This window comes from Monodelphis domestica, chromosome 1 (genome assembly GCF_027887165.1).
Source record: "Monodelphis domestica isolate mMonDom1 chromosome 1, mMonDom1.pri, whole genome shotgun sequence".
Classification (NCBI taxonomy): Eukaryota; Metazoa; Chordata; class Mammalia; order Didelphimorphia; family Didelphidae; genus Monodelphis; species Monodelphis domestica.
In genome coordinates this window covers 656,108,197-656,131,539 of record NC_077227.1, presented here as the reverse complement: position 1 = coordinate 656,131,539, position 23,343 = coordinate 656,108,197, and the positions used below count along the sequence as shown (strand labels likewise).

The 23,343-nt window shown below is 36.1% G+C and overlaps 1 protein-coding gene across 50 annotated transcripts in view; it reads right to left on the bottom strand.

Moving 5' to 3' along the window:
• Positions 1-207: 207 nt before the first annotated feature.
• Positions 208-23,343, bottom strand: part of NRXN1 (neurexin 1) — a 1,454,617-nt gene continuing 1,431,481 nt past the window's right edge. For all 50 annotated transcript variants that reach the window (XM_003339683.3, XM_056823682.1, XM_056823689.1 and 47 more), the window contains one exon: positions 208-3,588. In XM_003339683.3, coding sequence (XP_003339731.1) covers positions 3,284-3,588 — 305 coding nt within the window. In that variant the 3' untranslated portion in view covers positions 208-3,283. The remainder of the gene's footprint in view (positions 3,589-23,343) is intronic.

The window sequence follows — 23,343 nt, the reverse complement described above, 5'->3', positions numbered from 1 at the left end:
TTTTTAATCTTTAAAAATGGATGGGAAATTTTTAGATTTTCCCTTTGCCACTATAACCTTTCATAGTCATATACCTGCAGGAAAGTAGATCCTACAAGCTTTACCATTTATCTATGACCAACCCTTGATTCCCTCTAAGTCTTTTCTTAATTTAACAAAAAAAAAAAGATGTTATATACAAGTTTAAAAAAACATCCAAGTCCAACATTGTATTAAGAAACATTTTATTAACAAAACAGTAAATTCCACTTGCTTAGCATTTCCAATAATGGATAAATTGGCCTTGCAACAGGAAAAAAAAAAACCCTTAGATACCTAATCACACAAAGCACTAGAAGGATAGGGGCATCTGGCCTCTTGATGATTTGGGGATGGCCCATCTCACATTATTTTAGTGTTCTGTTTTAAAAAACAAAAAGGCAACATATCACATGAATAGAAAAGAAGCCTCCTCAATCAGACAAATTACAGGCTAGAGATTGTAACCAAATTGATGTCAGGTAGTTGGAAACAATAAAATAATAGCAAAAGCTATATATGGAACCCTGGTACTTCTGGTATGTAGATAGTTATGCTTTTCCCCCCTCTTTTTATTGAGAAGAAAAAGAAGAAATAATGTTAAATTTTATGTTTGCTAACAAGATCAAGAATACTCCTTGCTGGATTTATTGGGTTGCATTTAATTTTGTAATTTTATCAAAAGAAATTCTGGTCAAATGTCACTGAAAAGACAGCTTCTAATCAGCCCCAATTCCTGTCCCTACTATTTGTACCACCTTACAATCATCATAGGCAATCTAGTCTGATTAAATTGCAAAATGGATTTAGAATGGGAAATGTTTCAAGTTCAGGAGATTCTAGGAAAGAATAACAATTTTTTAAACCCTCAGGCTGTAAACTTCTTAGGGTAATGTTTACCTTCCTATTTCATTGGCTTTCCCTGAGTAAGGGTGAATGACAAATGTAATAGTCTGGGAATTCCATTGATTGACATTTTTTCTAAAGAAAAATTAATGGATATTTTCAGATTAATTTCATGCCTCCTACTATCAATATCTTAGGAATTATTTCACAACCAAAAATATCTCTCCACCTAACATTTTGTTGGAAACTCTTAAGAGTGACAGTTCATTTTTAATATTATGTGTGTCAATTAAACATGTCAAATATGTTATATGTCTGAGAGGTATTACCTATGCCACACTCAGCCTTTTTCCTTAGGAAGAACAAGAAACACACATGATGTTGTGCTGCATTGTTGCCCCTGTTTAAAGCTAATTTTAAAATCATGTTTCTGTTTTGTAAAATTCAAACATCCATGTTTCTTCTGGGAGGCATTCAAGTAATGCAACTGAATTTGAATGAAGTACCTTTCAGCCCAATATTTTTTCTTTGCATTACCTTATATAATAAATGGTTTATTGCTGTGATCTTCATTGAATATGTAAAAAAAATTTTAAAACCTTGTGTAAATCTATTATACCATTCTAATACTTAACATGGGTTAAAATAATAAAATGTTTATTAATTACATGAGCATAATTTTAAAAGTTATTTTAAAACATAGTCTTAATAATAATCAACTAATATGCCATGATCTTTTAGGATAATTAGTAATACAGAATCCAAAGTTGTTTAAAATACTTTCTTATAGGAAAAAAGTGCCCACTTTTCAAAAATCTTTAACATGCACTTCAAGTTCAGAGAATATATATCTTTTTTTTTTTTTTAGATTAGAAACAAAAGTTTTCAATTGCAGCAGCCAGGTTTAAGATAGAGATAAATCATTTTTGCTTCTGTTACCTGCCCCCCTAATGGTTCTCTCCTGCAGAACAGTCCACTAGTGAAATCCTTTGTGACAGGTTCCAGATTAGTAAGGGACTACAATTTCTCAGAATTTCCTGGGAGCAAAATTTTAATGAAGCAAACCACACCATTCAGCAACAACACCTTGATTGGCCCATCTGCCCGCCCCTCCCATTTTTCACTCTGTTAGTAAACGTGAGCTAATTGATGAATGTTTGGATGTACGAGATCCACTTTGATTGATTCCAATGGTTAACAGCAGATTCGGGAGGTGTAGAATAGGGGAGAGAGGACAATTACGAGAGATATATATACTATATATGTATGTATTTTGCCTTCTAATCCACATCTCTCATACAAACTACTAAAACTCATTTGCAATGGAATAGAAGCTGTACAGGTAAGAAAAAAATTAGCCAACTCTTTGTATATACATTCATACATATCCCCCTTAGAATAATCACTACACTGTAAAATTTCTTGGGAAAAAAAAGAAGAAAAAAGGAAAAAAGAAATTTGTGGCAATTTATAATGGCGGCAAAAAACAACGGAAAAGGGTTTGGTGCTCCAGATGTCATAAAACTTTCTATACCTAGCAACACTTATAACATTGAATCGACCAAAAATGGCTGAAGAGCAGAGATATAGATTGCATTGTCTATACAACAGGCTATAAAACGTCACTTATCACAGTCCAGAAAGCACACATAGATGTGTTTTATATAAACATATGTAATAACATATTAAGCGTGCATGAAAATTTCCCAAATGATTGCATCTATGCCCTCTTGTTTTTGTTGGTTTTAATTTTAGTGTGAAAATGTGCCTTATATTTCACCTACTGGAAAATAAGGCCTCCATACTTTTTTTTTTTTTAATTCTCCCTTACAACCAGAAAGGGGCTTTTTGAAAGTGTTCTAACACAAGTCTTCAAAAAAGCCAGCACTCCATCTCCAATGCAAGCTTCCATCACTGCTCCGGGTGCACGAGGCAGCAAACTCTTTAAGGTTTGCATGTTGAGTCAGACCAAATGGCAGAGTCTTCTCTGGCAATCAAGACTCCCTTCTCAAGAAAGCGCTAGCACTTTGGCTAAATCCAGAATCATAGGTAGCTTCTTTTTTTTTAAATTTTGTTTTGTTGTGTATTGTGCCTTGATGTGATAATACTCCTTTGCTTTATGAATGCGTGGGGTCATCACTGTCTTTTTAGAAATGTTCCAGCAACATAAAGACAGGCAGAGTAAATGAAAACACTGTGGATGTGAGGGAATTGATCAGCCCCTGCTTTCTGGAGAAACAAGAGCATGAGATACTTGTGTTTGTTTTTTAAAAACAGTCTTTCCTTCCTGATTGCATTCCCTGTCTTCTTCTTTTTGTTTTTGTATGTGCTTCGTAAAAAGGAAAGTAAATAAGTTTGTATTATGTCTCAGATAAAATGAAGACTATTTCTATACAAGTGTCCTTTGGGGATGTCAGGATCAGACATAATACTCTTTATCCTTGTTTTTCTTGTTTTTGTTGGAACTTTTAGCACTGTTGGGCTGTTTCTCCTTCACAACCGCCCCATTGGACTGTGCTGAGTTACTGATGTAGTTTCGACTCTCGTCCACGTGGTACGAGCCTTCATCTCGGTTCCTGTACTTGTACATGGCATAAAGAAGGATGAGGATGCACAGGGCCGCCGCGGCTACAATCCCCACGACCATGCCTGTGGTGCTGCTGGATTCTCGGATCACTTCTGCGGAGCCCGGGTAGTCTCTCCCACCTGCTCGGGTTGGGTTGGCTGCAGGGAAAGAAGACACAAAGAGGAAGACGTGAGTCCGGAGTTGACTGACAACCAGAGAGCTTACAAGAACATGGAGCGTCTCGTTTTAGAAGGGCTTGGTTAAAGGGGAGGAAACGGGAATGTAGAACACTCAAGGACACATTTCCTGCCATACTTTTTTGTAGGTGTATTCATTATATTAACAGGGTTCTGAGTGTATCCGCAAACTCAGTTTAGCACTCAGCCAAACCAAACAAAAAATCCTGATCCATTGAACTGATTGAACGAATTCAAATTGAACTGATGGAACAAATCCATTGAATTGAACAAATTCAAAATGAAAATAAGAGATATATTCATGAAACTAGTACAGCTTTTCTTGGTGCCAAATGGCATTATTCTAAATAACAGAGTGACTCTTTTAGGCTAAAATGTTGTAGGATCCATGACCTGAGCTTCCTACTCATCCTTTAAAGCCTAATTAAAATGGCATCTTCTCCATGAAGCCTCCACTAATTCCCCCATTGTTAACAATTATACCCCATAAGTCTTACATAATCATTTATTATATCAATATACAATATATAGTCAATATATAAATATATAATATATAATCAATATATAAATGTATATATTTTAAAGGTTTTATGTGAAATACAGAACACTTCAGCTAAGTCTATATTTTATTCCCCTATTAGACTATAAGGTCCATAAAGTTCCAAGTTTCCAATAAATTTTATGCCCTCTTGAGAACTTAGAATGGAGCAGTGTGCATATGAGATGCTTAAAAAATGTTTATTGAATGAATTAAGGTACAATATATTCATGTATGCATTCCTTCAAGAGCTTTTTATTGAGTACTGACTATTCTGAAGATTTTTGCCTTGTCTCCCAAGTTACATTTAAGAATTGTGCTGGACTCTTGAATCATTTCAGAAAAGTCTCTGTAAAATTGTTTTTAAAAATATTAGTTTCCATACCAGAGGAGGGAGTCGGTGTGTAAAGCACTGAACAATAAGCTAATCTGTGCATTTCAGGAAGTCTAATTGCATACATTTTAAAATGTAATTTTAGTCATTTATCTTTACAATTTGCAAAAAATATAATTGCCTTCTTGACTTGAAAGTTATTTCCATTTAATTTTTTTTTAATTCTGAGGGCAAAACTTTAGAGGAGAATATATTCTTCATAATATATTCTTCTCCAAAAAGAATTTAGGCTTAAGTTTGTGACGAGTAACAAGAAGATACAAAAGGCTGAATCAACCAAGATCTGTATTATTTGCAGCAAATGATGGCAACCCCTAAAATATACATGTTTTTTACTAGGAACCATTCCATTATTTTATAATCTCAATTGAGGGCCAAGATATACAATTAAAGGTTGGGGGAAGCATGACAAAGGAAGAAGATGAGGAAGATTTGTTTCTTTATTTTTTTTTTTAAGTGTTGCAGACCAACACAAATTTACCACAGATAAATTGGTTTAAAAAATGATCCAGATAAAACTAAAAGAATCCCTACAGGGAGGTAAAGTAGGAACTTCTAACATATAAGGGAGACTCACTTAAAGAAATGCATTTTGAGGTACTCTCAAGCTTCCAATAGTTAATGAATCTGAAAAAGCCCAGTTAGGACTTAAATTCACAGGACTTTTGAGTAGTAAAGAAACCTAAGAGAAAATATCTTTTTTTCATTTTACAGATGAAGAAACTGAAGCCCAAAGAGACAAAATAATGCTCTCTCCCTCAAACAAGTGAGGTTATATAATATAATGAAAAAGGGAATCTAAATATGCAGTGGGGAAAGTATCTGACTTACAATTAGAAAGACCAAAATTTAAATCCTCCCTCAGGCACTTGTTAGCTTTGTGACTCTGGGCAAATCCCTTAACCTATCTCAGCTTCTGTTTCCTCATCTATAAAATGGGGATAAAAAACAATAGTACTTATCTCACAATGTTGTGAGAATACAATAAGACAACACAAAAACACTGTGAAAACTTTAAAACATATAAATGCTAGTTATGATGTGGATGGTGGTGATAAGAAGAAAAAGATGTAGTAATAGTAGTAGTAGTAGTAGACAGTAATAGTAAAAAGGACTTAAAATTTAAAAACTTTTAGCTGGGTTCAAGTTTCAGGTCTTATTGCATGACTTTGGAAAAGTCACTATAAAACAAATGAGGGGATCAACTAGAACTAGATATTCAATGAGGTCTCGAATATTTTATGACTTTAGTGAGTCTCATTTCCTGCCTTAGAATACAGGTTTTCCTTTATTTATTTATATATACATCTGCTTATTAAAATAATATAGTCTTTTTTTCTTTCATATCCTGCTAATTAGTTTTTCAGATAGAAAAATAAGTATTGGAATGCTATAAATTCTCTCTTGTCTCTTGGTTCAGCAATTACCCTTCATTCGATAACATTTCCTCAAAGTTTATTTTTTACCATCTTTCTGCACCCTCTTTTATATAATAAACACACACATGCTCGCAATGCCCTGTAAAACCTGTATTTATAGGTAAACCAATGGAATTACACTCCTACTTTTAACAAATGACTTTCTATAAATCTCTTAAATGAGATGACTCAACAATTTGAAAACATTTATTAAATGATTACTATGAAGAGAGTCTTAGAGGTTATGATCCCTGTCCTCATGGAGTTTATAATCAACTGTAGTAAAGGGTTTTTCCACATATAAAGAAATTACATAATGAGAAATATATTTTAAAAATTGATAATGTGCTTTGATTACGAAGTTAAAAGCTTAAAAGTGCTTAAAGATACCAAAGATGAACCTTTTCTTCCTCCACTTCTTGTTAGTAGCTATTATTTCCCATTTTCCTATTGAGTCCTCACATATTAGCACTCAGAACTATTTACCTCCTGGGTAGACATATATAAGAGTTTGCAATTCCTTTCCAAATAGTACTGTATATGTTTTCTTCTATAGCAACAAGGGTGGTTTGGTTTGTTCGTTTTTCCCCACCATAAAAATAAGCTTTCTGGGGCACAATCACTTAGGAAGCAATCTCCAAGCAGGAATTGATGATGTTTCTTGGCCATCCAAAAATGAACTAAGTGGAAACCCTTCTGTGTTAAAGATGTCAGTGCTTTCTTACAAAAGACAATGTAATGATGCTGAATAAAGCTTACAATTGCTTCTGTGGCTAAGGCAGAATGAGACAAAGACTGTAATCCACTGTATTTGATTACAGGAAATTAATTTCTTCTGAAGAAAGAATACACTAGCCTGAAGAAACCCTGTCAGTGCCTGACAAACGAAAGGCTGCTCTTCTTCTTTCAAATACAGACATCTTTGCCAAATTCTGTCAATTAACTTCACTGCTAACTTTCTCTAAATGACAACAACTCTTCCCCTTGCTCATTTCCCAGGACAGTCTTTGATGAGCACTGAAACAAAGAACTTCATATTTAAATGTTACTTAAATTATTTTCCCACATGAAGGAATGCTTTAATTTAAAGTACATTTTCACATTTATCTCACTTAGCTGGTCTGTCAGGGGAGAAGGGAGTGAGGGTAGGGTGGAGATGAGATCCTAACCCTTTCCTAAAAATAGACTTACAGCATTTTAATGGCATATTTTCCTACATGGGGAGGTATTAAAGACTTTATAAAACAGTTTGACATATTTTCACCAATGGAATACTTTATCCAAAATCTGGCTTAGCTATTATCTGTTCAATATTTACTGATATATTTTCTCTGCATTTAAAGAGAAAGAGAGGAGGGGGGGAAAGGGGGGAGAGAGGAGAAGCTAATAAAAATTTGCCTTTTGTTTTGAAAAGACCAAAAAGATACCTTTAAATCAGTTTAATACTTGATAGGTATTACCTAAAAGAACCAGGAAAAATACCTTCCTTTTCCTTCAAAGACTAAATATGAATTCATACCATACATACAATTAGAAATATATCTAAGAAAAATACATATACTTGAAACATTTAAATAATGTTCATTTGATCATTTTATTTTAGAAGACTGAAACATTTTTTCTCTTTGAATTTCTTATCTCAATTGAAATTAAATGTTTAATGATGAATCTGAGAGTTATTTTTGGTCTGTGCAGATATTTAGTTGTTGATAATCCCTGACTAATTCATGAAGTCACTTTTGGCTTATTCTTCACTCTAAATGTTGGTTTGCATAATCAATGTTTTAATGAAGGATCAGACGTGTTTAAATATGAAAGTGATTAGTGAGTTGGCTCAGATGTGATATACAAGTATCCAGTGGCCCAGCAGCCCAGGCTTGGGATCTAAAATGGAGAAGTTCAATCTAGGGTCAGCCATAGCAAATGATATCTCTTTAGTTTTATTTTTCAGCACCTTAGATTTTCCTATGGGAAATTTTGCAATGTGGTTTAAATGTAGCTCATATATAGGTCTCTATGGATGAGCGGAAAAGGGACCTCAGCTCTATAAAATCAATTAATGTAGCAATGTTTATACAATATATAATATCCTTTATTTCGCCCCATAGAAAATGCAGAAAACACAAAAAAAGACTCAAAATGATCCACAGACAATATTTTTTTTCCTCTAAGATGAGTCTCTCCTCCATACCGTTCTGCTTCCTTTTCTAAGGGCATATATAGTTCTGCAGTCATAGACCCACTTTATAATTTTAACTTTCTTTAGAAGAAAAATAAACTTGAAATACGGAGAATGGTTTTCTATCATACCTTCAAAATATCTATAATTTACAGTAATGGCAGAGGGAAAAAACTAAACCAATTTTTTTTGGATTTCTGTGAAAATTTTATTTAGTTATGGGAATTGTTAGAAAACCATATTGCATTGTTCAAACCTAGCTCTGAGTGACTGGAAAGTTGAACCACCTATACCTGTTGCTTGGAGACTCTTAACTAAGGACCTATGTTATGCTAACTAGAAATCCAGTCAGATATGAAAACTGATGAAAGAAGTGTTTTCACAATTATATACAGCTCGAGCAACCTATATGCCTTATTTGAAAACTCATCCATACTGATCAATCAATTATTATTGCCTGTTTTTAAAAAAATATTTATTCACTACATTAAGAAACTAAGCTAATTCCCTTCCCTACCATGAGACGGCATAATTTGATTAAAAAAAGATATATGTATATCTATGTCTTGCTTATTTTTATTTATCACTTCTTTTTTTGGAGGGGGACATATACCATTCTTCAAATAATATTTTCTTGATGAAGAAATCAAAGCTATGTATAACTATATAAATAAAATGCTCTAAATCATTATTTATTAGAGAAATGCAAAAAAAAAAAACAACCAACTCTGAGATGTCATCTCACACCTATCAGATTGGATAAAATAATAAAAAGGAAAAAAAAATAGCAAATATCTTGTTCCCTGTATCATGCCTCAGGAACTTGTTCTCATTTACAAGGTAACATGCATAATTTTCCTGCTCATAAAAGGATAACTGGGTAAACACTCTCTCTTCACTCTCTAGAAGGCTGGTGTCTCAACTTGAAGTGTTGGTAATTACTAAACATACAACTCAGAAATTGGCACTGCCCTAGACCCTCTCCCCCTCATAGGTCAGCAAACTATAGCCTGAGGGCCAAATTCTGTCCCATTCCTGATTTTGGTATAGCCTGTGAAGTAAGAATGGTTCTTCTTTTTATATTTTCAAATTACTTTTAAATACATATATTTTTTAATTCTTAGATGAGGGCGTATAAAAGCAGACTACAGCTAAGAGTTAGACCGATCCCCTGCTTTTATGATTAAGGTCCTATAAATTTATTAACTTATAATTATCAGAGGTTTAACTTATGGCTAGCACTACTCAGGAATTTTTCTACTTTCTCTTGGAACTAGCACAATTTGGCCATATGGATCTCTTTTAGGGGCAATTGATTGAAAGTATACTTCTGCATTGACTCTGTAGAGCCAGGTTGAAGCCTAGAGAGTCTAGAAATTCTTGGGAAGGATAGATCAGAATACATGCAACTCCAATGTGACTTTGACCCTCAGGCTGCTCGTGGGGGTCAAGGATTTGGCTTTTGCACAAGGCTGTTTTCTTCCCTGCTTTGGATAAATATAATAACAGAAAAACTAAAAAGGAATGCAATGACAGAGATTCAGCAAGACCTGGGTTTCTTTGACTTCTGTTTCTGTGACCTGAACAAGCACTGAACCTTTTAGTACATAAGGAACTTTCTAGCATTAGAACAGTATAGGTGGAGGGAATTTCCTCACCTGGAGTTCCTTATTCTAATAAAATCACAGTTTCAGACTCTTTGCCCCACCCTGCCTCCAAAATAAAGTTCTAAGTGTGCTAATTAAAAACAAATTAAAAGGAACAAAATAGATTAGAGAACATTGCTTATCTCCTCAACTCAGTACCAGAACATATTCCACCCACATTAGAAGTTGTTTTCTTCTTCCTTGGCTTATGAGGAACCAAAAATAATCACTCCAGCCCATGGGAACACAGACTTGGGCCTAGAGTGAAGTCTGAAGAGCCTCTATCACTATGTGAAGGAGTATAATAAAATGTCTTGATTCAAAAGTGTTACCTGCTGGTGAAAAACCACCCAATAGGATCTGTACCATCAGTAAATGTTTTTATTTTTTTTTATCAGTTTTAATCATTCTTATTGTGGAACCTAAAGTCAAATCATCATTTTGATGTTTCAGAACACTGAAGGGTAGTCAGCTTCTAATGCCCTATAATCCCTGGGTCTACTTCATTATGCCAAACCAAGTCCATATTCAATAAACGTTCAATTCCATAAACATTTAAGCATGATGCCAGTCACTGTGTATGGGAAATATGAAGCCAGAAGAGAAGGGTCATGGCCAAATCCAGGAGTCTAGACCAGAATGAGGCTTCCACAATTTTTGATTACTATGAAAAAGACAGAAATAAGCAAGTTTTGAAGGAATCTCCCTGAGTCAGTACTAGGAACCTTTTAAATTGGAAAGGAAGTAACCAAACTCAAGTTCTGAACAGAGCTGCTGATGAGCAAACAAAAATGCAAGTTGGGGTAAAATTTGGCTTTTATATCCATATTCAAGGATCTATTCTATTGCTATTGGGCCTGATCCCTCCACTTAAGTGGAGTGCACCTCCTCTGTAAGGTGGGCAGTCTACTGATGCTGCTGAGACAGAAAAATCCATCATTCTGTGGCCAACAATCTGAGAAGCTTCTCCAGAGTGAAGAATAGAGACCTGCTCTTCAGTGGAGATGTGTATCCAGAAAGACTGATCCAGTGCTGATGGAAGAATGTTTAGATTGGGATGTGGAGGTCAAAGCTGCCATGCACACAGTTGGTTCAGTTAATATACCCATCTGATCCCTTAAAATCATTCAGAAACCAGATTGGTTCATTCATGCACAAAAAGCTCAGAGGAGTCAGATGGCTCCATCTCAGACAGCTTCAGGTCCTATAGGGGCAATCAAATCAAAGAAGGCAACCAAACAGAAACAAAGCCAGTAGAGAACTGTGCTCAGGCCCCTGTTGAAAGTGCAAACATCTTTCAGAACCAGGCCAGAGAAGCTTCATTCACCACACTCCCCAAAATCCCTTGTCTATTTTCCTTTAAGATCCAGCAACTCTGCACAGTGACATTTACAGAATTTTTGGAGAATTATGAACATTACATTAAGGAGGGACTAGAGAAGCAATGTGGAAAGTCAGGGGCAGAATAAAAAGACCTCACCCCCCCCCCCCCCCACTACTGTGAAGTAGCTCAACTTTGGCCAAAACAGCTCTGTGGCAGTTCCTCACATTTTAGAAGAATGCTTTGGTTTGGGCCTCTGGACAGGAATACTTTTCTCCCTCCTCACAGCCTTTATTTTTATTTGTTAAATTTTTTTTGAAAATTTTTTTTAATTAATTTGATTTGGAATATTTTTCCATGGTTATATGATTCATGATCTTTCCCTTCTCTTCTCCCAACCCCCTCCCATAGCCAAGAAGCAGTTCCTCTGGGTTTTACATTTGTCATTGATCAAGACCTATTTCCATATTATTAATATTAGCACTAGGTTGATCGTTTAGAGTCTATATTCCCAGTCATATCCCCATCAAACTATGTGATCAAGCAATTTTTTTCCCTTCTGTTTCTACTCCCACAGTTCTTTCTCTGAATGTAGATAATGTTTTTTTCTCATGAGTCCCTCAGAATTGTCCTGGATTATAGCATTGCTGCTAGTAGAGAAGTCCATTATGTTCGATTATACCACAGTGTATCAGTCTCTGTGTACAATGTCCTCCTGGTTCTGCTCCTTTCGCTCTTCAACACTTCCTGGAGGTTGTTCTAGTCTCCATGGAATTCCTCCACTTTATTATTCCTTTTAGCACAGTAGTATTCCATCACCAACATATACCACAATGTGTTCAGCCATTCCCCAATTGAAGGGCATCCCTTCATTTTCCAATTTTTTTTTGCCACCACAAAGTGTGGCAAAAAAAGACTTTGTACAAATCTTTTCCCTTATTATCTCTTTGGGGTACAAACACAGAAATCCTCAGAGTCTTTAGAGCAAGGGGAATTCTTAACCTTTCTGAGGGTACCATGAACCCCTACATAGTCTAGTGAAACTGAGGGGCAATTTCTCCAAATAAGGTTTTTAAATGCATGCATTAGACTACAAAGGACTATAAAAGGAACAAATCATACTGAAATAAAGTTGTAGTTTTTCCCCTATGAGCTCGCAGGCTCCTTAAAATGTATCCACAGATGTCTTGGAGGTCCATGGACTGCAGGTTAGCAACCTCTGCTTTTAATAGAAGATAATGTAGTGGTCATGAATTTATCTGCTCCCCTTCTGCCTTGAGCATCCCCACTGCTGTTGTCCTTCCTTCTCCCTTATTGATTGCCCTGCCTCCCTCTGGCCCAAAGTTTTCCCTAATTACTGGCACCTGCTGGCCTTGATTTCATGAAGCTTGACACTAAACTAGTCCTCAGACAACAGATACAGTCCATGACAGGCCTATTACTAGAAACCTTGCCAGTTTGGCAGAACCTGCAGAGCTTGTGGTCTGCTGGAACAGTCAACAGAAAAAAAAAAGGGTCTTCTCTAGGCCACCTCAAAGCACTTAGATTCTGATTGAAAAATGGGAAATTAATTTTGCAAATCATTCCTCAATCACTAGTACTGTGTCATTTACAAAAAATAAGTACATATTTAATATAGAGACAAATGCAGCCAACTCTTACTCATTCCTAACCAAGGGAAATGGGGCTTGGTTGAAAAAATTGAAATTCACATATAATCCTTATTGAATAATAATAACAATAAAAATAATCACAACAGCTAGAATGTATAGAGTACTTTAATATTTGCAAACAACTTGACAAATTATTATTTCATTTATCCTCACAACATCCTTGGGAGGTAGCTTCTATTTTATCCCCATTTTACAAATGAGGAAAATGATGTAGACAGAAGTTAAGTGACTTGCCCAGGATTATGTAGCTATCATGGTGTCTGAAGCTATTGCTTCAGGTCAGCATGACTCCAGGTTCAGTGCTCTATCTACTGTGGTACCTAGCTGTCTCTAATTTAATTTAATAATTTTAATTGTCTCCCTCTCTCTACTTCCCAAATCCCACCTTTCTAAAAGCCTGGGGAGGGGGCATCTGGGTAGCTCAGTGATTAAGAGCCAGGCCTAGAGATGGGAGGTCCTGGGTTCAAATTTGGCCTCAAACGCTTTCTAGTAGGATGACTCTGGCCAAGTATCTTAACCTCCATTGCCCAATCCTTACTGCTCCTCTGCCTTAATTCTAAGGCAGAAGGTAAGAGTTTAAAAAAAAAAGGCTGAAGATGGAAGAAGAGGAAAGGTAGAGCCACTAAAACCTAGAGAAATGAGTTGAATTTGAGTTTCGATTGCTCTCCCTTTTCCTGTCCCACTTATGGTGGAAAAATGAATAAAGAGGAAAGTGCCCAAAATTTTAAATAGCTGAAATCTCCTCTCACACCTCAGCAATGTTTAGTCAGTTTTGCACATAGCAACAATATAGGATGAAGTAACAATATATAGTCCTAACCCAGCCACTTTCTAACTGTGTGGTCTTAGAGAAGTTGCTTGCTTTCTCTGGTTTCCAGCATCTTAATGTACAAAATAGCTCACATTAATATTTCATCATACTTGTCTCAGTGCTTCATACTTTACCACATACTTTCTGTATAGCCATGTAAGAGAATGCAAATATTAATATCCATGGATAAATGGAAGCTGAAATTTTCTCTAATATTAGGTATGGCATAAGCTGCCTCTCTCCCTGAAAGAGTTAAAACAGAAACCTCTGTAATCTAAGCTAAAATGATATGATAAAATGATATGACATGATAGAGCCTATTCTTTTTAAAGGAAAAAAGATAGTAACTCATCTGAGGACTGCTCTTGAAGCCAAAGGCTGGAAGAAGATTAAAATATCCATAACCCAAAGGGCTATAAAACTGTGTATACTCTTTGACCCAGCAACACCACTACTAGGTCTGTTTCCCTTAAAGATCAAAGACAGAGAAAAGAATCAACTTGTATAAAAATATTTATAGCTGCTCTTTTTGTGGTGGCAAAGAATTGGAAATTGATGGTATGTCCATCAATTGGGGAACTGCTGAACAAGTTGTGGTATATGATTGTGATGGAATACTATTGTGCTATAAGAAATGCAAACAAGATGATTACAAAAAAACCTGGAAAAACTTCTATGAAGTGATACAAAGTAAAGTGAGCAAAACCAGGACACTGTATACAGTGGCAACAATAATATATGATGTTCAACTATGAATAACTTAACTATTATCAGCAATGCAAAGATCCAAGACACTTCTAAGGGACTTGGGACAAAAAAGGCTATTCCCATCTCCACAGAAGCAACTTTTTTCACTTTATTTCCTCAATGTTTTTTTCTTATAAAAGCAATATGTGTCTTCCTTTACAAAGTGACAAACAGAAATATGTATTGTATGCTACATTTTATGCTATTATATCCTAGATCATATTGCCTGCCATGTTGGCTTGGGGGAGGGAATGAACATGGATTGCAAAATGTCAGAAGACAATTATTAAAAATTATATCTAAAAATTTAACAAAACTCCATAACTGTCTACCAGGTTAATGCTTAAAAATGGCCCAACAGAGTAATGCCTACCAAAGCCTCTGAGTTGAGATGTCATGTAAGATCAGTGGCAGATGGCTTAATCAGAAGACAGTGGCAGTTCTATAGTTCTAGCACATCCGTCCTAGCCACACATTTCCTTTAAATGTATTTTCCACCCCACATGGACCTAGGCTATACATGTTCCTTGTGTGTATGTGTCCCTTCATGGATATGTCCTGCTCCTATATCCTCCCTACATGTGTTCACTTCAACATATGTTCTACTCTTTGAGCTACTGGTTCGTATACTTGTGGGAGAATATATCCTAAGTTTATGGGACAAATGTTCTATTGCTACTTTTTTTAAAAATATATTTATTTAGAATATCACTTGCTCAGCCATTCCCCAAAGGGCATTCCCTCATTTTCCTTTTTTTTTTTTGCCACCACAATGAGCATGGCTATGAATATTTTTGTGCAAATATTTTTCATTATTATCTCTTTGGGATACAAACCTAGCAGTGGTATGGCTGGATCAAAGGGCATAGTGCTACTTTTATTACCATGCTATTTTGTTTAAAAATATGGATTCGTGTCCTCTGGAAAATTAATTAAAGTTAACAAATTGGCGCATGGGAGGGCTGGGTTTCAAAGTAGATATAGATCCACATTCTTGAGCTTTTCAGGGGGCTTTACATATAAGGGAGAACCTAACCTAGAAGCGCCATTGGGCTAACTCACATGCTCTTGTACCTCCAAAACTTTAAACTTGTAAATTCCTATCTTTTTTACAACATCCTATATTCCTTTCTTCCATACCCTCACTCCTATTGAACCTACTTGAAACTCTAATGATAACCCCCCAATCTTTCAAAGAACATTCATTAAATCCTTACTATATACAGAACATTATGGTAGGTTCTGGCAGAGTATGATGGGAGTAATAGCCAAATTTATACCTCTATAAAGTAGGTGGAGTGGATAGCATGTGGGGCATGGAGTCAAGAAGACAAATCTGACCTCAGACACTTATTAGCTGTGTGACCCTGGGCAAGTCACTTAATCTTGTTTGCCTCAGCTTCTCATCTGTAAAATGAGATGGAGAATAAAATGGCAAACCACTCCAGTATCTTTGCCTAGAAAGCCCCAAATGGGTTCATAAACAGTCAAACACAATTGAAACAACTGAATAACAAAAACCCTCCGTGCAATTTAGACTATTTTTTCGTTAAAGGCTATTAAGATGATCCTTAAAACTTGGTTGGTTCACAGGGCTAAAGGCTCAGGTAGTTGACATTCCTTCACAACCAAAAGGAGCTTCAGGAGCTATCTAATATCTAGCTGGGAGAACCCACTGAGTTTCCTTCAACTTAATCAAATCCAGGAATTCTCAATACCTTGGCTTGTTGAATACCTTTCTCCTGCTATAGCTAAATACATTTTTTGTTAACTTTGAATGCCCCACAGGTGTCCCATTTTGTTCTATTGTTGAATATAAATTACCAACTCAAATGGCCTAAATAAGACCTGGCCCAACCCAGCCTAGGAAGCTATAAAATTTGGATAACACCTGACTTCTACTCTCACAGAGCTAACAGTCTAATCAGAAGATAATCCCTGATACCTATACATACCCAAATAACTATAATAAACAATATAAGTTATATTAGAGAAGTAAATGATAATTATATTAGTTAAATAATAATTACATGGGGGAAGCTAGGTGGCTCAGTGGATCAAGAGCTAGACCTAGAGATGAGAGGTTCTGGGTGGTTCAAATGTGATTTCAGACATTTCCTAGCTGTATGACCCTGAGAAAGTCACTTAACCCCCATTGCTTGGTGGTAAGCTCTTCTGCTTTGGAACCAATACACAGTATTGATTTTAAGAAAGAAGATAGTAGTTTTTATAATTAAATAATTACATTAGAGAAATGCAGAAAAAGGTACCATATGAGATTAGCAAGGGGAATTCATTATCCACAAGGGAGATCTGGAAAGCGATCCTGTAAGGGGTGAGATATGGGTTGGGTAGGAATTCATCAGAATTCATCAGAGGAAACAGGTCCTAAGAGATAGATAGTTGAAGGTATGTTTGGAGGAAAGGGATTAGCTCAGGTGTTCTAAGAGTACTTCTCCCAAAATAGCTTGTTCTGTAAAAATGGAGATTTTGAACCCCAGATTTCAATCCCCAGAAGTTCTTGGTATTTCCCAGAATTCCCTATAATCTCACCTGAGTCTCCAGGTTGGTGAGATCACAATTGGCATTTAACTGGCAGTAACACCTCCCTTGCTCTCTCTCTTGCATTGCAATGATGTAGCAAGTGTAGCAAGTAAGCTAAGTGTAGGGATTTAAATAGGCTAATCATCCATGAGCATGTGGGTTTTTATTTTGTATCTTCTTTATTCCTTGATTTCTAATAATCCTTAATAAACCTCATAAATATGATATTTTATTATTAGATGCATAATTTAATTTTTACAGTTCCCTTTTGGTATAACCAAGAGACTCCAATTTAACTGAAGGCTTATCACTTTTAGCTAGTCATGTAGCCTGGGTGTCAAACTCCTCATCTGTAAATAAGGGCTTGAACTGGATGATCTCTCATGTTCCTTCTAATTTCTAAACAATAATTTTAAGTCCCCATCTACACCCACTAGCCTCTATAGATTCCTGAAGCTTCTGCTTTACTAGGATTAAGGCCAAATAGACTATGAACTTCCTCACCTGCCTACCTTGACACTTCAACATTTCTCTATATTCTTACCAAACTTTACCAGTTATCTCTATATGATCTTCATGACACCAAGAAAAAGGGAGATCAAACCCGCCATGATTTTCTTTCAGCATAAAAGATGGTGCTGCTACACAAGTGCTTAAGAATTCAAAGAACTGTCTCAACAAGCCTGTTCTTTGTCTTGTTTTCCTTTATCTAGTTCACAGTCACAGCTGCTGTGACCTCTCCTAGGTATATCAGAACAGATTTTAGAGCTGGATGGATTGTTACAAATCAGAGCATCTGCTCCTTTTATTCTAAAGATGAGGAAACTGAGGGCTAGAGAAGTCAATGACCTTGCCCAAGGGCACAGGCTATAAGTGAATGAACTTAGATTCAAACTCAGATCTTCTCACTCTAAAATTCAGTGCTAATTCTACTCTCCCACATATTCTTCTGCCACTTGATAAGGTGGCTACCTAATTTATGCAATTCTTTTCCTTGCAATGAGCCAGATGGGATATCAGAAACTTCCCTTTCTTCTTTCTTTACTATCTTAGAAGGAAAAGAGTCTCCTTTCTGTAAATCTAAAGCTAGCCCTTCCATGTTAAAAAATCACTATCATCATGGTGTGGTACAAAGAACAATGAATGGCATAAATACGCATTTTCAAGTCCTATTTGTACAGTTTTAAAGCTTTGTGATATCACTTAACAAATCTCTAAGTCCCTGTATCCTGATGTCCATCAAGATAATACTTGTACTACCTCCCTCACCTTGGCAAGGATCAAATGCTTTAGGGTGTGGATGGTGTCTTTCCTTGTCTGAATTCCACAACAGTGGCTGGAGCCTTCCTCATTTGGCAGAGGGGGAAAATGCCCCAGCCAAACTGTTCCTATTGGAGGCATTGTGTAACAGAGCCAACATGGAAACAATTGGCCAGAAGCTGACCATGGCTCCTGTCATGAAAATAAAGTCAAAATCAGAATGAGTAAAGCCCTATCATGGAAAAGTCTACAAAGGCAGGAGGGGAAGTAGTTCTACCTCCATACCATGGAGGTGTGAATTAAGCAGAGAGTTCTCTAAATTTTCTATACCCAACATTCTGGAAGTACTTGTATTTATCTGTATGTGGTTCCACCCCTTTGCATGTCTGCTTCCCTCCTCCAGCTTCCTCTGAATTCACCTCACTTGGACAGCTCCCATTACTATCACCCTTATTGCTCTCCATGGCAACGCCTGTTTCTAAGTGGCAGCAGATACTGTGAAGTTCGATCTAAATGTGAACTATTATTACTTATTTTCTCAATCCCACCCCTCCTACGTCTTCCTGTTCCTTGCTCAATTATCTCTCGCTTTCCCATACATCTTCAATCTTTCTGAACTGGTTTCTTCCTCTCTGGCTAGAAACGTGGAAAGTCTATTTCTACAAATATCTTCCAAGACCCTGCTACCCCCTCACTCAAGTTTCCCTTTCCCTTCACTGCCATACTTATTTTTAAAATAACGTTTATTTGCTACCTTTACTACCTTGCTACCTGCTCACATCTCAGCTTTCTGAAATCCGGTTTCTATTCCCCACCTTTCTACTGAAATTGCTCAGTTGTTGTTGTTCAGATATTTACAACTCTTCATGAACCTTTTGGGGTTTTCTTTGTAAAGATTCTGGAAATGGTTTGCCATCTCCTTCTCCAAATCATTTTACAGGTGAGGAAACTGAGGCAAGCAGGCCTAAGTAACTGGTCCAGGATCACACAGCTAGTTAATGTCTGAGGCAGTATCTGAACTCAGGTCTGCCTGTCTCTGGGCTCTATCTATGGTGCATCTAATTGCTCTGCCCCCCCTCAAAATAGTTATTATATACATTATATATTATATACATATATATTACATACAAACATATATATTATATACAATGATGTTTGGTTGATCCTTAGATTCAATTAATATTTTGTTGCCAGTAACAATGGCCAAAGACATTCCTTTCCTTATTTATTTTTCAAAAGTTGTACAATGAATTCTTCTCCTAGGTCTCTGGCCACTTCTTCCTCCTATGGTGACTCATCACTTTTCCTTTATACAAATCTCCAATACTCATAAGATTCACTAAAGTTCAGAGTTGTGGAAGGAATGCCTAAAGTTTGCTTTCTGTGCAGCTTCTCCTGGACAGCAGAATTCCTAGCCAGGATTCTGCTCCCCAGGGAGCTCATTCCACTTATGTAGAGTGTAATTTTTAATTTTTTTCTAAAACCCAAAAAGCCTAAATTTGACTTTTTGCAACTACCACCACTTGCTCCTACAATTCCATCTTCTCTTGGAACAAGAACATATCTTGTCTCTAATCTAGATCACAAAACTTCAAATAGTAGAAGACAATTAACAGCTCCCTTGAATCTTTTCTTCTCACTTAATCTGTATAGAGCACAAACTTGAGGTCTTTCACACTTCTGATTGCCCAGTGTGTTGAAGTAGAAAAAGTGTTGGATTTGGAGTCAAAAACTGATTCCAAAACCCAATTCTGTTCCTTGTTACCTTGGGTAGGTCACTTAACCTCTCTGGTTCTTGGTTTCCTCATTTGTAAGAATGAAGGCTTTGGACTAGATGGCCTTTAAACTGAATTCCAGCTCTGCATCCATGGCCTTATGGCCACTTTCATAGATTCATTGATTTTTTGATGCCATTCCTAAAATGAGGCATCTGGAACTAAATATATTACATCAGAAGTGATCTAATTAAGAACAGAGTACAGTGAAACTCACTCATTTGTCATCTATTCACCAGTCACCTTGTGGACCAGAGACAATAATCTAGAAGATTTTACACTTTTAATCCTAAAGCTTCTGTTCTGGAACTCAGATTCTAATTGTTGAAGGCCTCATATGGCCCATTATAATGAGATATATCTTTAGATAATTTTCTTTGACTATTCTGCCATCTTCTCACCATGTTCCATTGTTCTACAATTTCCTGATTTCCAGTTTTAGAAATATGATCAAATCAATACTGCAAGGGTCAGCTAGGTGATTATAAAACACCATGTCTAGGAACAGGAGATCCTGAGGTCATTATCTGACTGTAGAAAATTCCTAGCTGTGTGGCCCTTGGCAAGTCATTAACCCCCATTGCCTGGCTCTTACTGCTTTTCTGCCTTGGGGCCAATACATAGTATTGATTCTTGGACAAAAGATAAGGATTTTTAAAACATAAAACTGCCAGTGCTAATGGAAAGAGTGGGTCCATCTACTCCCTTATTGCTCCATTCTCTATTCATGTTACTGTACTATGCAAAATGCCTCTTCTCTATGATTTCTCAATATGTAATGCTCTTTTATTAGAATTTAATCTCCTTGAGGGCATGAACAATCTTTTATTTTTTAATTTTACTCCACAGTGCTTAGCATTGTACACTATGATTAATAAATGCTTTTTCCTCCCTTACTCCAGAATATTATGCCTCTCTTCAGGCATTCTAATATGGCATTAGTTTTCTTAGCTGCCATATTTAGAATGTCAATGACTTTCCTAATACCCTCAGATAGACAGATGGGGGGGAGGGAGGGAGGGGAGAGAGAGGGAGAGAGGGAGAAGGAGAAAAGAGAGAGAGAGAGAGAGAGAGAGAGAGAGAGAGAGAGAGAGAGAGAGAGAGAGAGAGATGGATAGATGTGACAAATTTGTGAAATGGTATCTAGCAACTCCTCTCCTGTCTTAAACTTAGAGCTGATTTTTAACTAAAGTTTTTATCTCTATTAAATTGGTTCAATTTTCCAGCCTACCAAGAAGTATTTAGGTCTTACCTGTATCATCCCAGTGAGTAAGCTATCTGTACCTGTTTTGTTTCATCTGAAAATTTAATAAGTATTCATGTTTGCCTTTAGCAAAGTTATCCATAATAAAAATCTTAAGCAGTGCATGATCAAGCTTGGATCCATGATACAATCTTCTAGAGATCTTCCAAGTTGACAGATTATTAATGACTACTTTTAATGTCTAGCCTTCATCAGTTACAAATACACCTGACTGAATTAATGGTTAGTGTGCATTCCTATCCCTTTCCCAAATGAATAACACAGGAGATTTTATCAAAAGCTTTGCTAAAAATCTAGATATTTCCCTGAGCTACCATCTTAGTAATATAGTCAAAGAAATAAGGATTTTCTGAAATCATCTATTTGTGAGGAAGCTCTTTGTCATCAATTCTTACTTTTCCAGATAGGCACTATCTCTTTTTTGCCATTCCCCAAGATTCTGTCCTTGGCCAGCATCCCTGTTTATAATAAAGGTACTGTCAGTTCTCCCAGTAATTCAGCTTGAAACCTCAATCATATCTGATTTATTCTTCCCTCTAATAATCTCTCACATCCAGTCAATTGAAAAGCAGTCTTGCCATTTCCATTTCTTTTATCTTTATCATATCTGCCTCCTATTTAATTTTATGGCTAATAGTCTAGTTCAGATTCATTATGGTGTATTTGGGTTATTGTAATAGTCTATCTTGTTTCCCTGTTTTCAGTACTTCCACTTTTCTTCATTCCATGGTAGTTAAATCTTCCTAAAGCAAATCTCTGATTTTATCACTCGTCTGCTCAAAATTCCTCAAGAACTCCCCATTGACTACAGGATGAATAAAGGTCTTAGTCTAACATGCAATTCTTTCTATGATTGGGCCCCTACTTACTTCTCTAAGCTTTCTCATATTACACATATTATTATACATTCTTCCCTAAATCAATCCAAAGTATATATTAATGTCAGCCATGTGCCAGACAGTGCCCTTTTGTCAGACCAACTGTTATCAACCTTATATGTCTCTCACTTCTTTTTCCTTTCTTCATGATGGCCCCTATACCTGGAATTACTTCAACTCCATTCTATTAATTTCTCCAGGCCCAATCAAATTGTCATATTCTCCACAAACTCTCCCCTGATCCTATTTTCTGATCTGTTCCAACCTTTACTAGCTAGCTAAAATATCACCTCTGAATTAAGAGTATGCTAGTTGCCTTTCTTTTCCTTTTTTTTTTTAACATTCTATATGGTATTAGGTACTTTTATATCCTGGTTGCCCTTTTACAATAAAGTCAAGAGTCCTGTTGAATTTTAGTTGAATAAATGGAAGATTGAGCCAATTTCATTAAAAGAAACACAACCTTCAGCTAAGGACCTTTACACCAAAAGAATAAAATTAATGCCTGAAGTCTAATGTCCTATGATGTAGTAGTAGAGTACAGAGTAGGGAAACTAGCTTCATATTCCAAAGAATAGTTCTTTTGGGGATCATGCCCATTTCCCCTGATGTTTTCTTAGTCACTCAGCCTAACACTTTTAACAAAACTATTTTGTATACTTGAATGGAATCTTCTTTCACTATCATCTTTTATTTGTGTCATTTCCAAAAGTAGCAATTGAGGATTAGATTACAGTTACCAAGCAACTTTTTTTGCTGGTTTTATTTCTTCTTCATTCCTGTTAGTGGATAGTCATAGCATCTGAACATGACCCTGTCACAATGCAGGTAAACTACAGTTTTAATATAAATTGGGGGGAAAGAAAATTTAAGCTTACAGGCTTGAAGGAGTTTTTAAAAGATAATCAATCTGAAAAAAAATGTAAAAGATAAAACATATCAAATGCAAAATAATTGAGCATGCTTCAGAGGGAAGTTCAAAAGATGATACAAAGGACCATAAAATGCATAATACTCAACATATATCATTCTATTAACAAGAATTGCTGCATCCTTGGTCTTACAATGATCCATTCTCAAAAGTATTGGCAAGATGTGTTTATTGAATTTTTTCTCATTAAGACTCTTTGACCAGTCTTTCTGGTTTCATCATAGACTAGAGTAGAAGTAATCAATTTTAAATTCTGTTTCCATCTCATCTAGGGAAAAAAAACTTTATCTAAAATGATCATATGAGGCCAGAGCTCTATATTGTGTCATAATGGATT